At 38.9% G+C, this 20,822-nt stretch overlaps 1 protein-coding gene across 1 annotated transcript in view; it reads right to left on the bottom strand.

Moving 5' to 3' along the window:
* The window catches only part of LOC148162022 (cytoplasmic dynein 2 heavy chain 1-like), a 111,287-nt gene that overhangs the window by 73,187 nt on the left and 17,278 nt on the right, over positions 1–20,822 (bottom strand). The window contains 15 exon segments of the mRNA XM_088020463.1: positions 226–608; positions 2,059–2,229; positions 2,731–2,845; positions 2,932–3,087; positions 4,209–4,255; positions 4,257–4,415; positions 5,100–5,249; positions 7,249–7,376; positions 8,024–8,139; positions 11,316–11,443; positions 12,290–12,518; positions 12,598–12,737; positions 13,751–13,849; positions 14,417–14,569; positions 17,647–17,742. Coding sequence (XP_087876589.1) covers positions 226–608; positions 2,059–2,229; positions 2,731–2,845; positions 2,932–3,087; positions 4,209–4,255; positions 4,257–4,415; positions 5,100–5,249; positions 7,249–7,376; positions 8,024–8,139; positions 11,316–11,443; positions 12,290–12,518; positions 12,598–12,737; positions 13,751–13,849; positions 14,417–14,569; positions 17,647–17,742 — 2,270 coding nt within the window.

Here is a 20,822-nt window from a genome sequence, read left to right as displayed (position 1 = left end):
CTCCCCCATCTTGTGCTCTCTCTCCAATAAATAAAAATTCTTTAAAAAAAAAAAGAAGTAAATGGCTGAATGAGAGCAAACAGCTCCTTGGAGGATCCAACAGAGAAAGAGGTTGAAGACACAGACGGTACTCATAACGTAAAGGTACTTAGCTTGTGTTGAGCACCTCATGATATGAATGAAAAAACTGCCACACATGTCGATGTTTTATGCTGCCATACTTACCGAAAATCCTCATCAACTCTGTTGAAGCGTGTCTGTTCTTTTGGCAACGCTCCACGGCCAAAAATGGGTTCCAGATATACCCACTTCCTCTGAATATGGTTTAAACTCTGTAGGTATTCATCTAATTCTGGAAGTTTTCTTTCCCAAATTGACACTTTATCTTCAAATCCTTTATAATAAGGAGAATCCTTTAAGGATTGAAGAATGCACCTGTTATCTCCAACTTGATTTACTATGTCTTTCCAGTCTTTAATTAGCTTGATAGTTCGACGTTGGCTGTCTTCATAATCAGTCAAAGTAAATACTGCTCCAACTCCCCAAAGATCAAGTTCACGTAAAGCTTCTCTGATTGTAACTTCACCTTGTGCCCGACTATTTAAATCCTAATTAACACAAAATATCCATATTTATTATTTCAACATTAATTACCATAGACATAAATCATAAAACATTTCAAAAGAAGATATATTTTTATTTGGTTTTTCACAATAAAGCAAATAATAATAATAATAATAATAAGTGAATATATTTTACCTGCAATCCAAGAGAATTGCTAATTTATCAAAGAGATACCAGATAACTAAGTATCCAGGTTCACATGGTCAAAGTATATATAAAGTTCTGCCATATACTTTTTACTTCTAAAAAAGAAAAAGAATTCAAGAATCTATCACAAAACACAAAAATAGGCTGGCTTCGGGGCGCCTGCGTGGCTCAGTAGGTTACATGACCAACTCCTGATATCGGCTCAGGTCATGACCTCGGGGTTGTGGGATCCAGTGCCAAATTAGGGTCTGTGCTGGGCATGGAGTCTGTCTAAGATTCTCTGTCTTCCTCTCCCTCTGCCCCTCGCTCCCTCCCCCTCTCTGAAAAAAAAAAAAATAGTCTGGCATATTTAAAATTTTGCACACCTCAGGAATTTTATTGTAATTTAATTTTAAGTTCTGATATGCCTAAAGTGGTTAATAACCATCTTCTACACAAGCCATGCTTTATAACCTCACAATTATCTAAATAGGCTCCAAGATTATGAACACACACAAAGGTACATATTTTAAGTATGAAATACGACAATCTGACATCAAGAGTACTTTTCTTTTTGGGGCGCCTGGGTGGCTCAGTCGGTTAAGCAACTGACTCTTGGTTTCAGCTCAGGTCGAGATATCAGGGTCATGAGATCGAGCCCCATGTGGTGTGTCGGGCTCCTCGCTCAGTGGGGTGTCTGCTTGAGATTCTCTCCCTCTGCCTCTGCCCCTCCCCCCGTGTGTGCACACGCTCTCTCTCAAATAAATAAATAAATAAATAAATAAATAAATAAATAAAATCTTTAGAAGAGAGCAAATTCTTTCATTTTTACACTGAATGGGCAGAATGCAACACAGAAAGTCAAATGTTAAAACTGAGAGCTGTGCAAGTTTTACTTTTACCTGAGACCTTTTCTAAACCTGATTAGCAAATTGGTTCTTGGTTTAGCTCTCTGGATTTTGGCTTCTCTTCGCTTTTATTTACAATATATCCCATGATTTTAAATATATTTTATGTAAAATGATTTGTATTTGTTTGCTTTTTTTTTAATTAAAGCTGACTCCCTTCTTAAACCAAGACATTTCTTCATTTCATATTTTTTCTCTCTCTTAAGGAAGGGGTTTATAATGCTTCTATACCCCCACACACATATTCAGGTGCATTACTAAAGAATAATGGAATAGGGGAATAGTCACTATACTAAGAGAAAAAAAATTCAACTTGTTGTTTTATTTAAATAAAATACAAAGCAAAACCATATGTTAACAAAGGTCATATCTATGAGATATTTATAAAAGTGAATCCTACTTTAAGGTCTGAAGCTTTGGCAACAACCGTATCAGCTACTCTGAGGAGATCACCAAACAGTAACTTCTCCAGGCTGGTCCCCCGAGGAAGACCAAGTAGACGAAAAAGGTCAAGCCAGTGATATGGAGATAGATCCTCTCCTCTCACATATTTCAAAATAGGTATCACAGTCTGTTAAAAAAACATATGTACACACATATATATTATCAAAATGCAAATTATTTCCTTTTATGATTAGCTATAAAAATTTTAATTACTGCTATCTTATTTAATAATCTAGAAATCAAATTCTCAAACAGAATTGCACAAAATTTTTTATTAAACATTGCTGTGGATACATGCAAGTATCCCTTTGTAGCATGATGTATTTTAAAACATGACCTAAAATATTTCTATTTTATTATTTAGGATACGACCTATATCCTAAATATGCTAAATGACCCATATCCTAAATTGCAGTAGGAGGTATTCCAATTTATGGAAAGCATAAATTTCTTAGTTAAAGCTTTTCCAAAAGCTTAGGAGAAATATCAGTAACTTCTATGGTTTATTCTATCCTTCCTATTTTCTTCATGTGATGGAATCACTAAAACCAGAAACTGGAATCCCAGCTCCCTCAGGTGCACAACGACCCCAAGGTGACTCTGGCACAGCAGGAGCACCAGGTCTTACTTTGTATCTGTCGACTTCTGACTGCAACTTCACTGTCATGGCCGAATGTCCCTCCACTTTCCGTAACCTGTCGTGCCAAGTCATCAAGAACTCCTCCAACAGATACGTCTTAGTCCTGGAAAACATCAGGACACCTTAAAATGCACATCCCCCAACACACCACCAAGTTATAAGAATCTAAACAGCGCTTATGAGCCACACTGAAACGTGATCCAGTCTTCGCTGGCCATTTCCTGAAGCCCCTGCTGGAACTCTTCATAAAGCGCCCAAATCTGCGCAGAGCTCTCAATGTCCTTGGAGATGCTACACGCCAAGGAGAAGCTGGGCTCTTCTAGTCCAAAATGACGGCAATCATCACTATAGAAAGAAAGAGTGAAATATCATTAGATTCTTAAAAAACTGTTACATCTCACTATTACTGAACTGCGTTCCCTGTGTGTGCATGCATGTGCGCACACCTGCATATCTGACAGTGAGCCAGACAGTGGGGGACTGCGTGAGAATTTTACTGTAACTTTTAAGTATAACCTCTTTTAAATTCATAAATGTGCGTTTTTCTAAAGGAGTCAAAGTGGAGCTGGTAACACATATTATGTACATCATATACATCATAAAAATAGAAATATTCAGAATTATTTATATTCACGGATTAACTGAGAAGAGATTAATATTAATATCCAAGAGTTAAATTCTGGAATATAAGATACCCTTTTAGATAAAAGGTATAATGCCATTTAGTAAGTGTGGTACTGAATCCTCCACTCCCCCATGAAGACAACTATCTTATGGATGCATTTGCGTAAAAAGAGACCAAACCTAAAACCACATTTAAACTTAATACCTTGTGGGTGCCTGGGTGGCTCAGTCGGTTAAGTGTCTGCCTTCAGCTCAGGTCATGATCCCAGGATCGTGGGATCGAGTCCCGAGTCGGGCTCCCTGCTCAGGGGGGAGTCTGCTTCTCCCCCTCCATCCACCCCCTCAACCCCCACTGCTCCTGTATGCGCTCTCTCTCTCAAATAAATAAAATCTTTAAAATAAAATAAATTTAATACCTTGTATTATTGTAACACAAAACAATTTTTTCTTGAAATTGTCTTATTATTTTGCTAGGTTCATTTTTTTTTCTCAGAGTCTCTGAAAGCAATTTGCCATTAATTTTACATATCCCATCTTTAAATACAACGAAATCACAGAAAGCAAGTAAGTATTCCAACTCCCTAATTTAACTTTTAAGTCAATTTAGTTTTCTGTTCTACTTCTAGGCCTAAATGGAAATTTGCTTTTTTTTTCATCTCCTGACAGAGCCCAGCCACGACTCCTAAGAAAGCAACAGCATGAGCCCTTCTTAGTTCTGTCTTTAAAACTACAGAATTTTATAAAGAAAAACATTAAGATAAACAAATGTAAGAATGTTACTGGCTTAACATATACAAATATAAACCAAAATGACTACTATCAATTTTAAAGAGAAAACATACACCAGCTTTTTCCTTATGACTTCAAGATCATCAAACTCAATTTTTTTTCTCTTTTATTGATTTGGCACTTGTATCAAGAGCATTTTGCTGGCCAGTTTCAATAATATCATCACCAGGCTTTAGTTGGTCCCAACGAGCTTTAAATTTTTCCAGTTCTTGATAATAGATCTGAAGACGTGACTTCACGTTTCCTTTCATTACTTCAATCTATAAGAGTCAAGAGTTTATATAATTCAATTCATTGTAAAATCTCACTTTCCTTTCATATTTTATTTCTAACATTTTCTATTTAGAGGTGAATAAACACCAATACCAATTTTTCAAAATATTGTTTTCAATTATTGATTTCAAGTACAATAAAATTTTGATTTCAAAATGAGACCATAAATATTCAGCAATAGGAGATATACTGCAAGCATCATCATTAAAAAATCATTCATGTTATTAGCAGCTTCCACCACAACTCTCAACAAAGTTGATGCGATAAAAGATTTGACCAATGACTAGAGCTGTCCCACACGAGCATACAGCTGCTTAATTAAGGGGGCGTGTCCCGGTCACCCACCCCAAACAGTAAGTTCAGTCAATGGGACGTAGTATAAGAGCTGTGTATAGCTACCAGGTTGTCCCTTAAAAGACGCCATATGTAGTAGGCAAACAAATTCGCCCATAAGAAAAACTGAAAATAATACGACATACATTCTTTGTATGGCAGGAAGCAAATCAACTATGTGAAATGTTTTACTACATGGAAGTGCTGAGGAGGCCAATTTCATCAGCAATATAAAATTCTTATCTACCTGAACTGCAACGGAATAAAGATAAGCAAGAGATCTTAAGTGAGAAAAAAATCAAGTTTCCATTTTAAGAAAATGACTAACAGGTTCTTACCTGATCTTTAATCATAAGTTGGTGACTTTCCATCATCAACTCAAATTTATCCCACTTAGCTTTCAGATTGCTAATTGTTTCCAAACCTCCACCTGCCACAGTTCGTAAAAGTCTGTTTTTATCTTCAGCTTCTTGGAATAAGGGCAAAATCTAAAGGTTGAAGAAATAACACGTAAAAAACCAATTTTATCAAATTTCTTAAGGTTCATTTATTCTTATTTGTTCCATGACTAGCTTTTTTAAAATCAAGATTTCTGCTTTGAAATGGTTTGTTAAATTCCTGGATATGAAGCTCCTAATACTAACTTATTATTATACGCAAACCCAGCTAAGGCCGTCTAACATGAGGGTAAAAAAGGATCATAAAGGTGCTCTACCGACACCGTGAATCAATAAGGACAATGCTACGGTGCTATTCAAGGCAGAGTTCTCACTATAGCAGTTCTACTCATAAGAAAATACTAAAAGGGCTTCTAAAAGAACTAAGATTAGGGATTATCTAAAAGCAGAAATAAACTACATTATTCTACTCAACAGAGAGGAAAAGTCATGAAGATCCTTAAGAAAAAGACAACTGAAAACATGGAATCGAGCCATTCTGCACTAGGACACTCGGTAGAAGAGAAAGAAGAAAGTAAGGCTCTAATTTCCCACATGTGAACAGGACTTAGATGAGCCTGAAAAGACAGGATGACAGTCTCCTAGTCAGCCTGCCCCCACTCCTCCTCCAACCAATCCGCACGGCAACAGAGAGACATAAAACACAATTCTGTAACATCCTGCTGCTTAGAGCCCAGCAAAGACTGCCCAGCATCAACAGGATCAACCCTGAAGTCCTGACGTGGCTCATGTGCCAGAGATCTTGTCTAGCTCTTCCTGCCTCATGTGGTGCCCTAGCATGTGACATCCACGTCTTTTCTCCTCGTTTCTGTGTCTTCCCTCCCACTTCACTCTCAGTTCTCCTCTGTACTTCCTCTTACACTTCAACTCTAAATTTTGGGATGTTCTACCCTGCTCCCACAGCCTCCTTTGTCTGCTATCAACCCATGGTCTAGTCCATCCCATGGCTTCACACTTCATGCATATAAAGATGGCGTTCAAGTTTTCATCTCTAGTCTTTATTCTACGTTCCCTATTCCTCATTCAACTTCCATCTCATATCTCAATCCCCACCATCTCCAAAATCCCAACATCTTCCTCTTCCAGTCATTCCCATTCATAGTAAATGATACCAGTAGCTTCCCAGCTGCTCAAGCCAAACTTCTAGGAAACACACTCATTCCTCTTTCTCTAACGCCCCTCTGTGTTACACCGTGAAAGTATATTATTTCACTTACCTCTGAACTATCTTTATAATTTCAAGTCTATCACACAGGAGGGACACATAAAAGTTTCCTGACTTGAATTATTTCTCTTCCTTCTTCTAAACAGTTAAAATCATCCATAATATAACCACTCTATATGTGTGTGTGTATGTGTACTGTGTGTGGGGGGAGGGGGTGTGTAGTCCTAAATTCAGCTCTAACCTCACACTTCAGCATCCTAAAGTTACAACCCTGGAAGTAACAGCATGAATTATTTAAGTAAAGTCTTACTCTAACACGGTACATCATAAAACAGACTGTAAGTACTCCTGAAGACAGTAATAAATAGGACTGTTACTGTCTCACTGCACCAACGTAACACCAAGAGTCCAATCATGAGCTGACCAACTGGACCAGATAATACATACTCTCTTACAATACTGAAATCATATGATATTTCTCTTTTTTTTAAAGATTTTATTTATTTATTTGAGAGAGAGAGAATGAGAGATAGAGAGCACGAGAGGGAAGAGGGTCAGAGGGAGAAGCAGACTCCCCGCTGAGCAGGGAGCCCGATGTGGGGCTCGAGCCCGGGACTCCAGGATCATGACCTGAGCAGAAGGCAGTCGCTTAACCAACTGAGCCACCCAGGTGCCCTGATATTTCTAAATAGTCACATAATATTACCTAACTGAAACATCTCAACAATGAATCATGGAACACTACATCAAAAACTAATGATGTAATGTATGGTGACTAACATAACATAATAAAATAAAATTTAAAAAAAGAAACATCTTCAGTACAGTACAAATAAATTGATAACTTTACTTTGCAATCCTCACCTCTGGTTTCCGTTCTTGTAGCTTACTATATTGTAAATTTGCATCGCCTATCTCCTCCACAGACTGGAGAATAACTGTTAAAACTTCCATAGCCTCAGTAACAAATGTATCAATTTCATGTAGGTGAGCTGAATTAAGTGATATTGAAACAGAGTGTTATTATCACCAAAAAGATTCCATTGCATCATTTTAAAAATAAGGAGTGTTAGAAGTCATCACTACATAGCATACATTAAATCTTAAATTTTTATTTGCTCATACAACGAAATTTTAAAATACAGAATAAGCAAAGAAATTTCTCGTCATGGAAGTTTAGCTGTTTCACATTATGCCTCAAAATTTTGAGGAAGTTAAAATGTACTCATTATTAGTAAATTTTGCTCAAAATTGGTAACTTTTCCAGTCTTTTAGATAATATGTTAACACATCTCAGTTTGATGGAAAAAGAAACAATGTGGAATTTTGGAAAACAGTAGTAATTTGAAAGAAGGAATACGTTCTAGCAGAATTACCTACCTTTCTCAGTAACATATACAACAAACTGATACTTGCTCATATGGTAAATAGTAAAAATGCCTTCCATTTTTAGACCTCTTAAGAGTTGGATATGGACTTTCCTACTTTACTAAAATTATCATTTTAAGAACACTTCATTTCATAATACTTTCTAGGTTGGTTGATTTTAATCATCACTGGGATTTACATTTCTAATTATCAAAGTGTATGCCTTTATGTATAAAATTAAATTAAAATAAAAATTAAAGAGTATCTTTACCCTGGATGGACTTCTTCAAAGAAAGAACAAGCGTATCAAATAGCTTCTGGATGAGATCATCAATCACAGTCTTCACAGGGTTACAATTAATATTTAAACAATCTACCTTGACCGCACTGAAAAAGGCCAATGGACATACTTTGACATGAAAAAGACTTATTAGAGGAAAAGAGTCTTGTAACGATTTTAGCACACATTTCAAAATGTAAATCAGAAAGTATTACTGTGATCTTTAAGAACATTTAGACTTCATTTAGTAAAAATGCTTTCCACGTACTATTACGAAGTTTTCATTAAACAATGATTTTGTTATAATACTACAGTTTTTTAGAGTCTCACATGAATATATTTAAATATTTACAAGCCCTTTACTTGTCACAGTGTGCAATGTACTTATCTGAATATAACATGAATTCACTATTCTGCAGTCATATACAAACAATAATGATAAGGGAAAGAAAACAAAGACAGGGGAATATAGATTATTAAGGCACTAAGATAATAAAACAGTAAGATATCACTTTATACCGATCAAATTAACAAAAATGTAATGAATTGTTAATTCATATCTTCAATTGTGTGGGGAAACAGAACTCTCAGAACCGCTGGTCAGAGTATAAAACCATGAACTTTTGTGAGAAGCAATTTAGCCATATATCAAGTAATTTTAAAATAGGCATATTCTTTGTCTTATTAACTTCACCTTTAGAATTTATCCTAAGGAAATTTCCAGAGCATATTCCAAGATTTATATACAAGTATCTTCTTCAGAGCATCAATTATAATAGTGAAAAATTAGAAACAAGTTAAATACAAAAATGGCTAAATAAATTATTATATATCCATACAATTAAAAATCAAGTTTTTTGAGGACTAGGTAATAACAAGACAAAATACTAAAGATTAAATAACAAGATACAGTAAAACCCAAATTTTTATGTACTAATATATCTAAAACATCAAGTATTCAGAGCAATTTCTATATTTTAAAAAATTTATAAAGCAAATGTACTGTTTTAATGATTGGAAAAAAGGCATTCATTTTTTTAAGAACACTAACTGTTTGCACGGTATCCTTCATGCAAATTGTAATGTTCTAAGTAAAGAGAAGTTGAACCAGACTTGTTCATCTGAGGAAATTTCATATTTATCTTAAACTACGCAAAGTTAAGAGAGGGCTGGAAATTATGTCACAGAGATTACTTAGAAAGCTACTCATTCTTTTTGAAGCACAGAGCCAGGTGACATTTTAGACAGCAAATTACATGAGCTAAATACTCACTTCTATTATAAAAACATAATTTTCCCTTAAAGCTTTATTTATTCTCTGTCACCCACTAACTGCAAAAGTTTAAACTCCAGGTCTTCACCAGCAAAACAGAAGAGCCAATTTGCTTAATACATGAAATTTTATATAATTATTGAAACTGTGACACATAAAATGTCAAGATTTCTAATACCTGATAAGAAGAGATGGTTTTAGTAAACCTGAGAAATTAATTATACCATAGTTTGCTAATGAATTAACATAAAGTGGTCTAAGTGCAGCAGAATTGTACCCATGGACTACAGAATCCTGTGGACAGACTGAATTTACCTTTCACTCAAAAATATTGGTAACATGAAAATGAGGGTCCCTTCAGCCGTAGATAGGATGGCATGGCCCTAGACAGCCTAGCCCAAAACCATATCCTTCCTATTGCATCCAAAATACAACATGAAAATATCACTTTTCTAATCTCATAGCATATTTCTAAGAAGTCCCCATGAATTACTATCTGTGTGTGTGTAAATGCGTATTTGAGCTTACATGAACTCATGTTAATTTATTAGCAAGAAATAGCAAACTGGAAAAAAGGAATGAAGGACAGGCATTCTTTTTGTTTTATTTAGCTTTGGCGGGCAAACTAGGAAAGCTGTCTACACTGAAGAACAGACAAATTGTACTGACAACAGCAGAGGTCTGTGAGCAGGCAAACAGAATGAGCAAGCCTGGATTCAGAGAGTACCCGACAGAGAAGAGAAACCTCAAACACAAACATTACAAACCCATATTAATGGCATAGCATTATCTAAATCATCTCAGCTCAAACTCACAAGTCATTAATCCCTTCTCCATTGCTCATCCCTCATCTTCCCCAAAGATAAGACCTCATAATACCTCAAGGTATTTGACAATATTTCATAGTATTTCCTCCTCCCCATTTTGAGTACCAACAACTTAATTCAGTTAATTATTGCGGTCTTCTGGGTGATGACAGACTAACCTCTCTTCCTCCGTGATCTATTTCTTCCACCATACAACTCATAAGTTCCAGATTAACATCCCTAATGTACAGGTACTGACAACAGTTTTGTCTAGAAATCTTCAATAGCTAACCACTCTAATATGAAGGAAATCCAAATTCCCTATCTTAGAATGGAAAACTCTCCCAAATCTGTTCCCTAATTACCCCTTTTCAGGAACATCCCCTCTAGTTCCTAATAAAACATTTATTCATCAAATTCTCAATTAACCAAATTCTTATTTTCAGCATATAAATCCCTCTCCTGGAAATCTCTGCTTGAACCTTCAATTCTCATTTCTAGCTGTCAAAATTCTAGTTCAAGGGGCGCCTGGGTGGCTCAGTCAGTGAGCGTCTGCCTTCGGCTCAGGTCATGAGCCCAGGGTCCTGGGATTGGGCCCCGCATGGGGCTCCCTGCTCTGCGGGAAGCCTGCTTCTCCCTCTCCCACTCCCCCTGCTGGTGTTCCCTCTCTCACTGTGGCTCTCTCTGTCAAATAAATAAATAAAATCTTAAAAAAAAATAAAAAAATAAAATGGATTGAACAGACTATCCCACCTGGTACTAATAATAACAATTAATAGTAACTAACATGATGGGAGAGCTAACTTCTTGAGCAGCTGGGTAGGACGTGCCCCGCAGAGGGCCTCCTGCACAGTTAAGGGCAACACCCAGATGCAGCACCGTGTTGGGGGACTGCCAGGGCATATACCGAAAGGAAGCAGAGCAACACAAAACCGGAGTCAGATGTGTGAGCCACGTGCCAAGTCTGTGTACAAGCCTCTCCCCCAGTCTACTCTATCCAGCTAGGTCCCAGCCAGCAGAACCTCTAGAGAAAACTTTCTTTAGTCTCAGCAACGTCCAACTCTGATGATACTCAAGTGCCATAGCTGAGCTTTAAAAGAGGTAAGAAGGTGACCGGACTTCGACACCACCAAGGGAGGAGTACCCTTCCCGTCTCGTGGCGGAAACTGCTACGGTACATAAATACGACTCTAACTTCCAATACCTTGGAAGTCGCTCTACTTCTTTCCCTTTTATTTTCAGTGCTTTAAAATTTCTCTCCCAATCATGGACAGTAGAAAGATGCTTTTCCACTAGAGCTTCCATATCAACTTGCCCAATTACGATCCATTCCTATTTAAAGAATGAAAAACATTACTAGTAAAGAAACAGTACTAATGTATTAACATTTAAAAGCTTAGGGTCCAACTATTAACACTGTTAAAAACGGACAAATGTAAGGTATTCATGTAAATTTTAACTTAAGTATGCAAATAAAGCCATTACTGCAGAGCCTAAAGAATGAACAGAGGAAAAAAACTATTTAATATAAAAAAGTACTGTCATCATAAAACTTTTCTTAAGAGATCGCAAAAACCGTTTTTTTAAGATTCTCTTCTCAAATCTGACTCAGTTTGGCAAAGGCAACACTCCAAATCTGAAAGTATCCAGATCCAGTCAATTCTAGAAACCTAAACTATAGAAGAAGCATCACAAAGGCAGTTAAGAAACTGGCTGAATTCTCAGTCATCGATCTCCGGAGCAACACAAACGGTGAATGACCAAGGAATGCAGCTGGGGAGTATCTCTGGAGGGCTGGTAGGATTCACTCAAACAAAAGTCAAAAGTTACATCATCTTAATGACGTTGCCTCACTCCAAGCTTTGCTCCCCAACCAAAGAAAAGGATATATTTTCCTAAGAGGAATTAAAATTGACATGACAGAATCCTGTCCCATTCCATGTTGATGCAACAACTAGTTTCTCAATTTTCAAATAGTCAAAGACAAAAAAAATCTTAGTATAACTTTTTTCTCATCTATGGTATAAATGTAGGTTGTGTAAGAATCCTCAACTCTTGACTCTCTGCCTTGCCATTTTTATATTATGACACACAAGATAAGCTGTAGATTGCACACTTAGTACTAATTCAACCAACCAGATGAAATGTTATAATAACAGAAAACTACATGTTCCATACCTTATGTTGCTGTAAAACAGCTGATAATCTCCTAAATAGATCTTCAGCTTTGCTGAAAATAGTCAAAAATCCACTTGCATTTCTATCAATCATAACAGAAAAAATAGACTCATCGCCGGCCTCACCCACTCCCTTAAACTGATTGGGAATGCCGATGAACCTCTTCATTTCTCTGTAATATTTAGCCCGGATTTCTTCAAAAGGAGGCCTGAACTGTAACCATCCCTGTCTAAAAACAAGTAAATAACTTTAAAGTAGAGGTATCAGAAAACCGCAGACTGTGAATGAACCCAGGCCTCCCCTCTTACTTGTAGGTCAGGTCCACGCTGATCTCCGGCAGGTTCTCACTGAGGGCCTCCAGGCCCATCTGGTACTGATGCTCCAGGGCTTTGTACAGCTGGTGGTTCCAGTGCTGCTTCCATGCACACATGTCACTCGCCTGGAACCCCTGACACGGGTTAGTCACAGCTTTTACTTAAAAAACAGGTAGTAGAAGGCGGTTTCCATTTAAAGTTTATATCACAAAATAAAATTATAAGCAAAAACCAAAACCAAACCCCTCATTCTCAACGTCTTCCAGCACGCAACTCCGTGGCTGCTACGTGTGGCGGAGCAGCTCGCGGATCAGACACGGACGTCTCCAGGCTCCTCGACACTACACTAAAGCTCGGCAAAACTTGAAACATCGAATTAATGCCAAATGGATTTTACATGTGGACTGTATTTTATGATGCTAAAAAAAAATACAGTAACAGAAGCTGGTTTATTTTATGAACTTGGTCCTCTTTCTAAAATTCCCATCAAGTACAGCTCCTCTGCCCTTTCCACTCCCTAAATACTCCATTGCACATTTTTAAGAAAATGATAAATTTAAAATATAAGGATGCTCAGGACAGTTTATACACTCTTTTGCATCCATATAACCATAAATAACTTGATCCTAATACTTTTTGTTTTTTCTTCAAGATCTGAGGAACTGAGAAATGCATGTACTTGTGCGGGACACCAAACTCATACTCAGCTAAGATCCCAGTACCACCGACCATGCAGCAGGCCCTGTGCTAACCACTCTCATATACATCATCTCCTATCAAGATGTGCACAGAACTGAAATTTTACCCAAAAAAAGGGAAAACATACTGAAAGAGCTATTTCAATTATCAGGCTTCTGCCTAAACTCAGCTTTGTGTTCTATGGATGTCACGATCACCTAAAAGCAAACTAAGGAATGATAAAATTTAAGCACCAAGTCAGAGAAAATACAGAGTCTGCACGGAGAAATTTGACATTTCATAAGACACATGGAAACTCCTTTTTTATTTATTGCCAGTTTGTGGTCTTTGCATGTAATTCAGCAGAATTCTAAATTAGGAATTCATTAAAGATTTTTCATCAATTTACAGATTCACATTCTGAAAAGGTGATATTCGAAGTGTAGACACCAAGTAAAGCATACTTCACCTGAGCTTCTACACTGGCTAAGCCAGTTCTCAATGCTTGTAATCCATCTTTCCAACGCTGTTGCTGCCGAAGCAGATCTATATTCATAAGAACTACCACCTGTTAAAAATTAAAGCATAATAGTCTCAAATTATCCCTGGAAAAACAGTAACTTTTCAGTGGAAAAACCTGACAGCACCTTAACCAAGTGATCAAATTAACTCAACCTATAATAAGACACACGAAGACCTGACTGACGCCCCCACAAAGACAAAACAGCAACACCATTGGATTTCTGTCAAAACTGCATCACCCCAATCTGATGAGAAAACATGGAGAGGCAGTCCATAAACAACTACCAATATCCAGGTCATGAAACAAAGGAAAGCCTGAGGAGGAGGGGCCTGCAGAGCGTCCGGGACTCAATGCAAGGTAGGATCCTGAAAAGGACATGGGCGAGGAAGCTGGAAAATTCAAACCCGTCTTCCCCAGTTTTGATAAACGCACTATGGTGATACAAGTTGCTAACAACAGAGGAAGTCGAATGGTAAGTGTGAACTTTATACTATTTCTGCAACTTTAAGTCTGTTAGGTAATTAGACTTCCAAATAAAAAGTATTTAAGATCATATCCCAATTGTCACTTAAATAATACTAGTCATAGCCTATCCAACACTATAAAACATACCTTCTCACAAAACGTAGTGTGCCATTTTCTCAGTTTTCTATTTTCAGTGGCAAGTCGCTGAGCAGCATTTTGGAGTTTTTGGATGTAGCCTTCTAATTCTTTAGGATTATCCCAAGTAATCTGTGACTTTCCCCCACTTCCTGCTTTTGAATTCTAAAGTACAACAAACATCATTTAGCATTTAAATGCATTTCTCTTTTCCTAAAGACTCCACAGACATCTTAAGTCCAGTTATCCCTAACACTGATCTGCAATAAAAAAGCATATAGTAATTTTTCCTTTTTATAAATGGTAAGGCAGTCTAGCAAAATTGAATAGCTCCATCCTTTCCAAGTTCTCCTCTTATAGCGAAACAACCCTAGATGACACTACACACACACACACACACAGAAGGAGCCGAGGAAGACAGACAACCTGGAGGCCTGGGGAACTGAGCAAACACAGCCGCACGCTTCTTTACTGTCTCCCAAATATGCAGGACGGGCCAGGGGACAAGCCTCCACCCTGGAGCTACCTCCAGGAATGAACACACACACACACACACACACACACACACACACACACACACGCGCGCGCGCACACACACAGCTCCAGAAGAAGCCTGTTCTCTCTAGCCAGTGGACTAGGAAAACAGTGGCCTAACAAAAGACAACATTTTTAGCAAACCTGCCCTACTCTGGCCAAACATGGATAGAAAAACCACCGCTCTGCAGAGAGCCAACCTTCCATCCATCCCTTGTCCAAAGCAGGCCGTGCTCCAAGTCCCCTGCCAAGGTAACGCTGGTGGGGCTGAAGAGCCAGTGGGGCCTCCCCCCGCCGCCCCCACTCTGCTGCAACAGAGCCGCGAGCTAGCCCCGTGCTTCCTCGCAGCCATATTTACAGGGTTCAGGAAGGAACTGAGGGGCGACAGGGCACTGCGAGCTGCCGGCGAGGCCAGAGGGGACACTGAGCTCCTGCTCCCCTCGTCAGAGGCAGCACAAGGCCATGCTTCACCATCATCGGCATGGTATCTGCAGGGCCCAGCAGAACACCGAGCACACACACTCATCCAGTCCTCACGCTACAGTTCACTTTTTCAGAGAGAAACAATGTGCTACACAGAAGGGACCCACCAACTCAACCCGCAGTGAATCCCCAGCTAAGACCACACAGCCAGGAACACATGGAACCACATTCTTCAAGTGCTGAAGGACCTGCCAACCATGAATTTTGTACCTGGTAAAACATCCTTCAGGAAAGAGGGGGAATAAAAACATTCTCAGAAAAGGAAAACCAGGAGAATTTGTCTCCAGCAAACCCGCTCTTAAAGCCTGGCCAAAGGCGGTCCTCTCAGAACTTCAAAAAGCAAAGGAAAACACGGGGATGAGGAAAATAAACTGTCCTTCTTCTCATGAATTTCTTAAATCCTATTTGATGACTGAAGCAAAAACTACAACCCCATGTGAGTGTAGAGGATACTACACACTTAGGACAAATACTAAAAACTAGGGCTGGATGCAGGAGACCCTCAATCAATAGCTGAAAAATGAATGAAACTAACAAGGATAATAAATCCAACAGAATCCTCTGTGGAACAGCTGAAAAAGCATTTGCCTAGTAATTACCACACACGACTTCCTGCTGTATTACTAGAGATTATGAAGTTAGTTAAACTAGAGGCCCTGCTCTCCAATCCAGTGAGCGGCCAGGGGATCAGAAAAAACCTCCATGTTCTTTGTCCTTCTTAGTTTCTATCTACTCTTCAGTCTCATTTAACAGATGCTAAATGCAATTATTTACTTCTCACAACTCAATTTCTCATAGAAATATCAACAGATGCTACTTTGAATATACTGATTAGAGAAGAAAAAGTTCTAAAGGTATATAATTAAACATTATCTATTAGGTGAAAAATAAAATCTTACCCCATTTCCAAAAGTACACTTGTAAATACGCCCAGAGAAAAAGTTTAAAGGATATATACCAGACTATTAACAATGGCCATCCCTTGGTGGTACAATTTTAAAACAATTTTTTTCTGTCAGTGTTTTTTTTTTTTTTTTACTTTCCATTATAAAGTCATATTGAGCTTTGGCAATAAAAAACATGTTTTTAATAAAATTTATGAGTTATGTGCCTTGTAGTAAATGTTCAGCCTGAGATCCAGTGTGCGGAACAAAGTCAGCGGAGCAGGTCTGCACGCTCTCCCTCCAAAGGCCTGCTTCCAAGACAGACCCTCAGCTGGCACCTAGGAGCACACCTCCCCGGCCCCGCTCACGTTTACCACCGGCTCACTGCACCGAAACAACATGGTTTACACTGAACACCATGTTGAGATCCCCTCTTGGGAACCTGGGATTTTAGTACATGTTAGGTAGAAGATGCCTCCATGTCTAGTTCCCAGTAAACGCCTGGGCACCGAGTCGCTAATGGTCTTCCCAGGAAGACACCACTTCACACTTATTACAGCTTGTTGCTGGGGGGGGGGGAGTTGGAGGAGGGGTGGTGAAGAATGCCCTGTGTGACTCCACTGGGAGGGACTCTTGAGAGCTTGCGCCTGATTTCCCCAGGACCTCACCCTCATGTACCTTTCCCTGAGCTGACTATGCGCTGCATCCTCTTGCTGGGACAGATAATAAATTAGCTGTGGGGGCAACTATACCCTGAGTCCTATCAGTCCTCCTAGAAAATCACAGAACCTGGGGGTAGTCTTAAGGAAGATCACAACTAGCAATCCACTTTAAATAAAACAAGAAGAAAAGGGTATATTCCTCTTCTAATTTTTTTTTAAATTTTATGTTTAAGACTAAAAATGTAGATTTCAAAAAGCCACCAGTCACATAGTAACAGTTTAAAAACTATTGTAGGTTTTTCTAATGCCGAATGGGTTAGATATACCACACAGACAAAAAAATGAATATCAAATTATAAAATCAGGAGATGATGGAAAAGCACTTAAGACTCTGGTATATAAGGACCTCACACTTCAGTGAATAAGTAAATATAATAGCACAACAACTGTATACTATAAATATGAAATCAAACGATCAAACTCAGCACCTACAATGTGAAACACTGTAACCATTCAAATCTACAGTTGGAAAAACGTTACTTGTTAAGAGTGAAGGAAGTCATTGGGAAACAAAACAAAGCCTTAGATCAATGTTAAGTGGAAGGGTATACTAAAAAACCAAAAAAAGGAGCACCTCACATGTAAATTCTAATTCTAACAACACAGAAAGTCCATTTACCTTAATTATCTGTTCAAATGCTAACGCAGACTGTAGCATCATTGGTCTCTGACTTTGAATCATTTGTTGATCAACAGAATTGTAAAAATGTGCCACCTACAAAGTAAAAGTCCAATTAGCAATAATCAATAATAAATAACACTTAATTTTTCATTTGTTTTCATTTTTAATTGAGTGGAAATATTAACTCTTCTCATGCTAAGATTAAAAAAATATTTTTCATCTCTAATATAGCATTATGCATGTATTAATATACGCAGTCAACAATTATGTGTTGAGTTCCTATAATTTGCCAAATCATGTCCCGGGGCTGATTAAACAAAGACCATAAAACCCAGTCCCTGCAATCAAGAAGTTCACAATATCAAGGGAAATACAGAGGAAACCAGTAAAGCATGCTAAAAACTGAACCCTTCATTCTTACAACTCTCCAAACCTGCTCCTTCCTTTCTCAGTACATAACACGTAATTTATTTATTTCTCAGACCAAAACAACTTTGAGTCGTCCTTCACTTTTCTTTCACATCCCACATCAATGGTGTCTACTGACTACACTCTTAAACATGTATTAAACCCAGCCATGTCGCCCGCCTCCATGGGTCCCACACCAGTCCAAGCAGCCTCGTCTCTTGACAAGACCAGTGCCTGTTTCCAGTCATGGCTTCCTACTGTCTTCTCAAAGCATTCAAAGAAGCCAGAATGGTCCTTCCTTAAACAGAAATCATACCATACCTGTGCCCACTCAAAAACTTCCAATGACTCCGCAGTGCATTTGAGAATAAAATCCAAAATCCCAAAACTGTTACCTAAAATCTCCCAATGGCTTCCCAATACAGTCAGGAATAAAATCCAAATCCAAGACCCACGGCCCTCCCCCAGCACCAACATCTCACATCGACTGGCCGTCAGCCACACCACAAACCTTCAGTGCAGGGCAGCCATGCGGGCCTCCCTGCTGCGTCTCTAAGCCACCGAGTCTTGCCTCAGGAACTCGGCATGGCATCTGCTCCCTGCACACACGTCTTCCCCCAGACGCCTGTGTGGTTCTGCTGCCACTCTGTCGCTCCTCTTCTCGATGTTATAGCCTTCACCAGGGCCTACCCTGACCACTCTGTATCTTCCCTGTGTTTTCTTTTTCTTCAGAGTACTCACCACTACCTAAAACTACCTCCCTGTGTGTTTGCCACCTCCCAAATTAGAATGACAGCTTCAGGAACAGTGTCTAGCAAGAGAAGGCGCTCAGTGTTACGTGAATTAATCAGTGAATCAAAGAACAGAAGTAGCTACAAGGTACCGTGATGAACAAAAGAGACCACTGTCAACTCTGTCAGAGGAAAAGGAGAAGTTCAGGGAAGTGGATCAAGTGGACACCATGGCGTGAGTCTAAGGAGTTTACAAAGACCGTCTTTTAATCTTTGTATCTTTGTAATCTTTGTAATCTCACAAAATTCTTAGCCCAGAGTATGTGCTTAAAAAATATGTCCTCATGGGGGCGCCTGGGTGTCTCAGTCGGCTTAGCATCCCACTCTTCATTCCAGCTCAAGTCACAGTCTCAGGGTCGTGAGATGGAGCTCCACAGCAGGCTCAGGTGCTGGGTGTGGAGCCTAATTCAGATCCTCCCTCTCCCTCTCCCTCTGCCCCTCCCACCCATCTCTCTCTCGCTCAGGAAAAAAAAAAAATCCTAACTGATTTTATAGAGTCCTCTTCTTTCCACTAGTACATATGAAAATCTGCTTATTTGGTGGAGAACATCCACTGTACTATTTTGCAGCACAACAGTAGTCCAAGAAGAAGCCTAATCAGAAAAACTAGAAGCAAAAGAATACATACCCTTACAGCAATCTGGCCGCACTACAATCTAACCAACTCCTACTTCGCCCTCCCTACGCCAGCTGCATACCTGCTCATCAGTAAAGGTTTACGTAAATAGATTTCCCTGGGGAAAGACAAATACTATATGGTCATTCCTTCACCGTTTGAGTTCCTATTGCATCACACTAAATACAGAGGATACAAAAGTGAGCCTCTCTGCTTTTAAGGATGCAGTCCCTCTATGTGAAATGCTCACCTACCCTCCTCTTTGTGCTCCTGAGACAATATACATATACCCTTCCAGTCTCACACCAAACAGCATTCCCCTGGAAGGATTTAGCTGATACTCCCTCTACCCTCACCCAGCAAATAACTGAAAATTCCCACCTCTATGCTTTCATAGCACTTACAAAAATCTCTAATAAAATACTCATAATAAATTAAATATTTTACCAATTTTTCAAATATCTGTCACCAGTATATAACTATAATGGAATAAATATGGGCTTTGGGGTCAGATTTGGTATCAAACCCTAGCTACATAACTTATTAGCTGTGTGGCATCAGAAAAGCTATGTTACGAATCTGATCCCCAATTAGATCACTGAAAAATAGGGGGTGGGGGGCTGAATGGAAATAACATAAATAATCTATCTTCCAGAAGCCCTGATATTTAATGAGAACTCAATGTTTACTTTGCTCTCGCTGCTAGACCAGTGGTTCTCAACCATGGCTGATTTGCACCTACGGGGACATTTGGCAACGACTGGAGATACTTCTGATTGTCAGGAGCAGACAGGTGCTACTGGCCAGGGATGCTGCTAAACATCCTACAACGCACAGGACAGTCCCCAGGAAAAACTGGTCCAAAATGTCAACAGTGCCAAGGCGGAGAACCCCGTGCCAGAATATGATAGCAGTATATTCATTTTTATATCCCCACTACGCTGTGCTTGACAGTGCAGGTGCTCAAGGAATCTTTGCTGAAAGAATAAATGAGAGACCGAGATACACAAGACACTGCCCCTGCCTCTAAGATACTATTCCTGCTCACCACGATCTATTAATCAAGTGAAAAGAAAAGATGAAAAAAATCCAATACTCCATAAAGCGTTCAAGAGTGATGTGCACACTGCATACAGAATAGGGAACAATCAACTAAAGAAAGACACACAAGAAATGACTTATGAGTGGGGAATTAAAGGACGACTTTGAGTTTTCTAATAAGAGGGGACAGAGATCTGTGCATGGAGACACATTCAGAGCGTAGGGAGTGGAAGCCATAGCTGGTTAGGTTCGTCAGAGCATGATTAAGAAGGGCCTTGTGTTCTGCCCTAAGGAGACAGACAATGTGGCCATAATAG

The sequence above is a fragment of the Eumetopias jubatus genome, unplaced genomic scaffold, assembly GCF_037043125.1.
Source record: "Eumetopias jubatus isolate StellerSeaLion01/CBP00866 unplaced genomic scaffold, mEumJub1_p1.0 scaffold_27, whole genome shotgun sequence".
In the NCBI taxonomy this organism is placed as follows: Eukaryota; Metazoa; Chordata; class Mammalia; order Carnivora; family Otariidae; genus Eumetopias; species Eumetopias jubatus.
The sequence above is the reverse complement of the archived record's forward strand: the minus strand, read 5'-3'. Positions and strand labels throughout refer to the sequence as shown.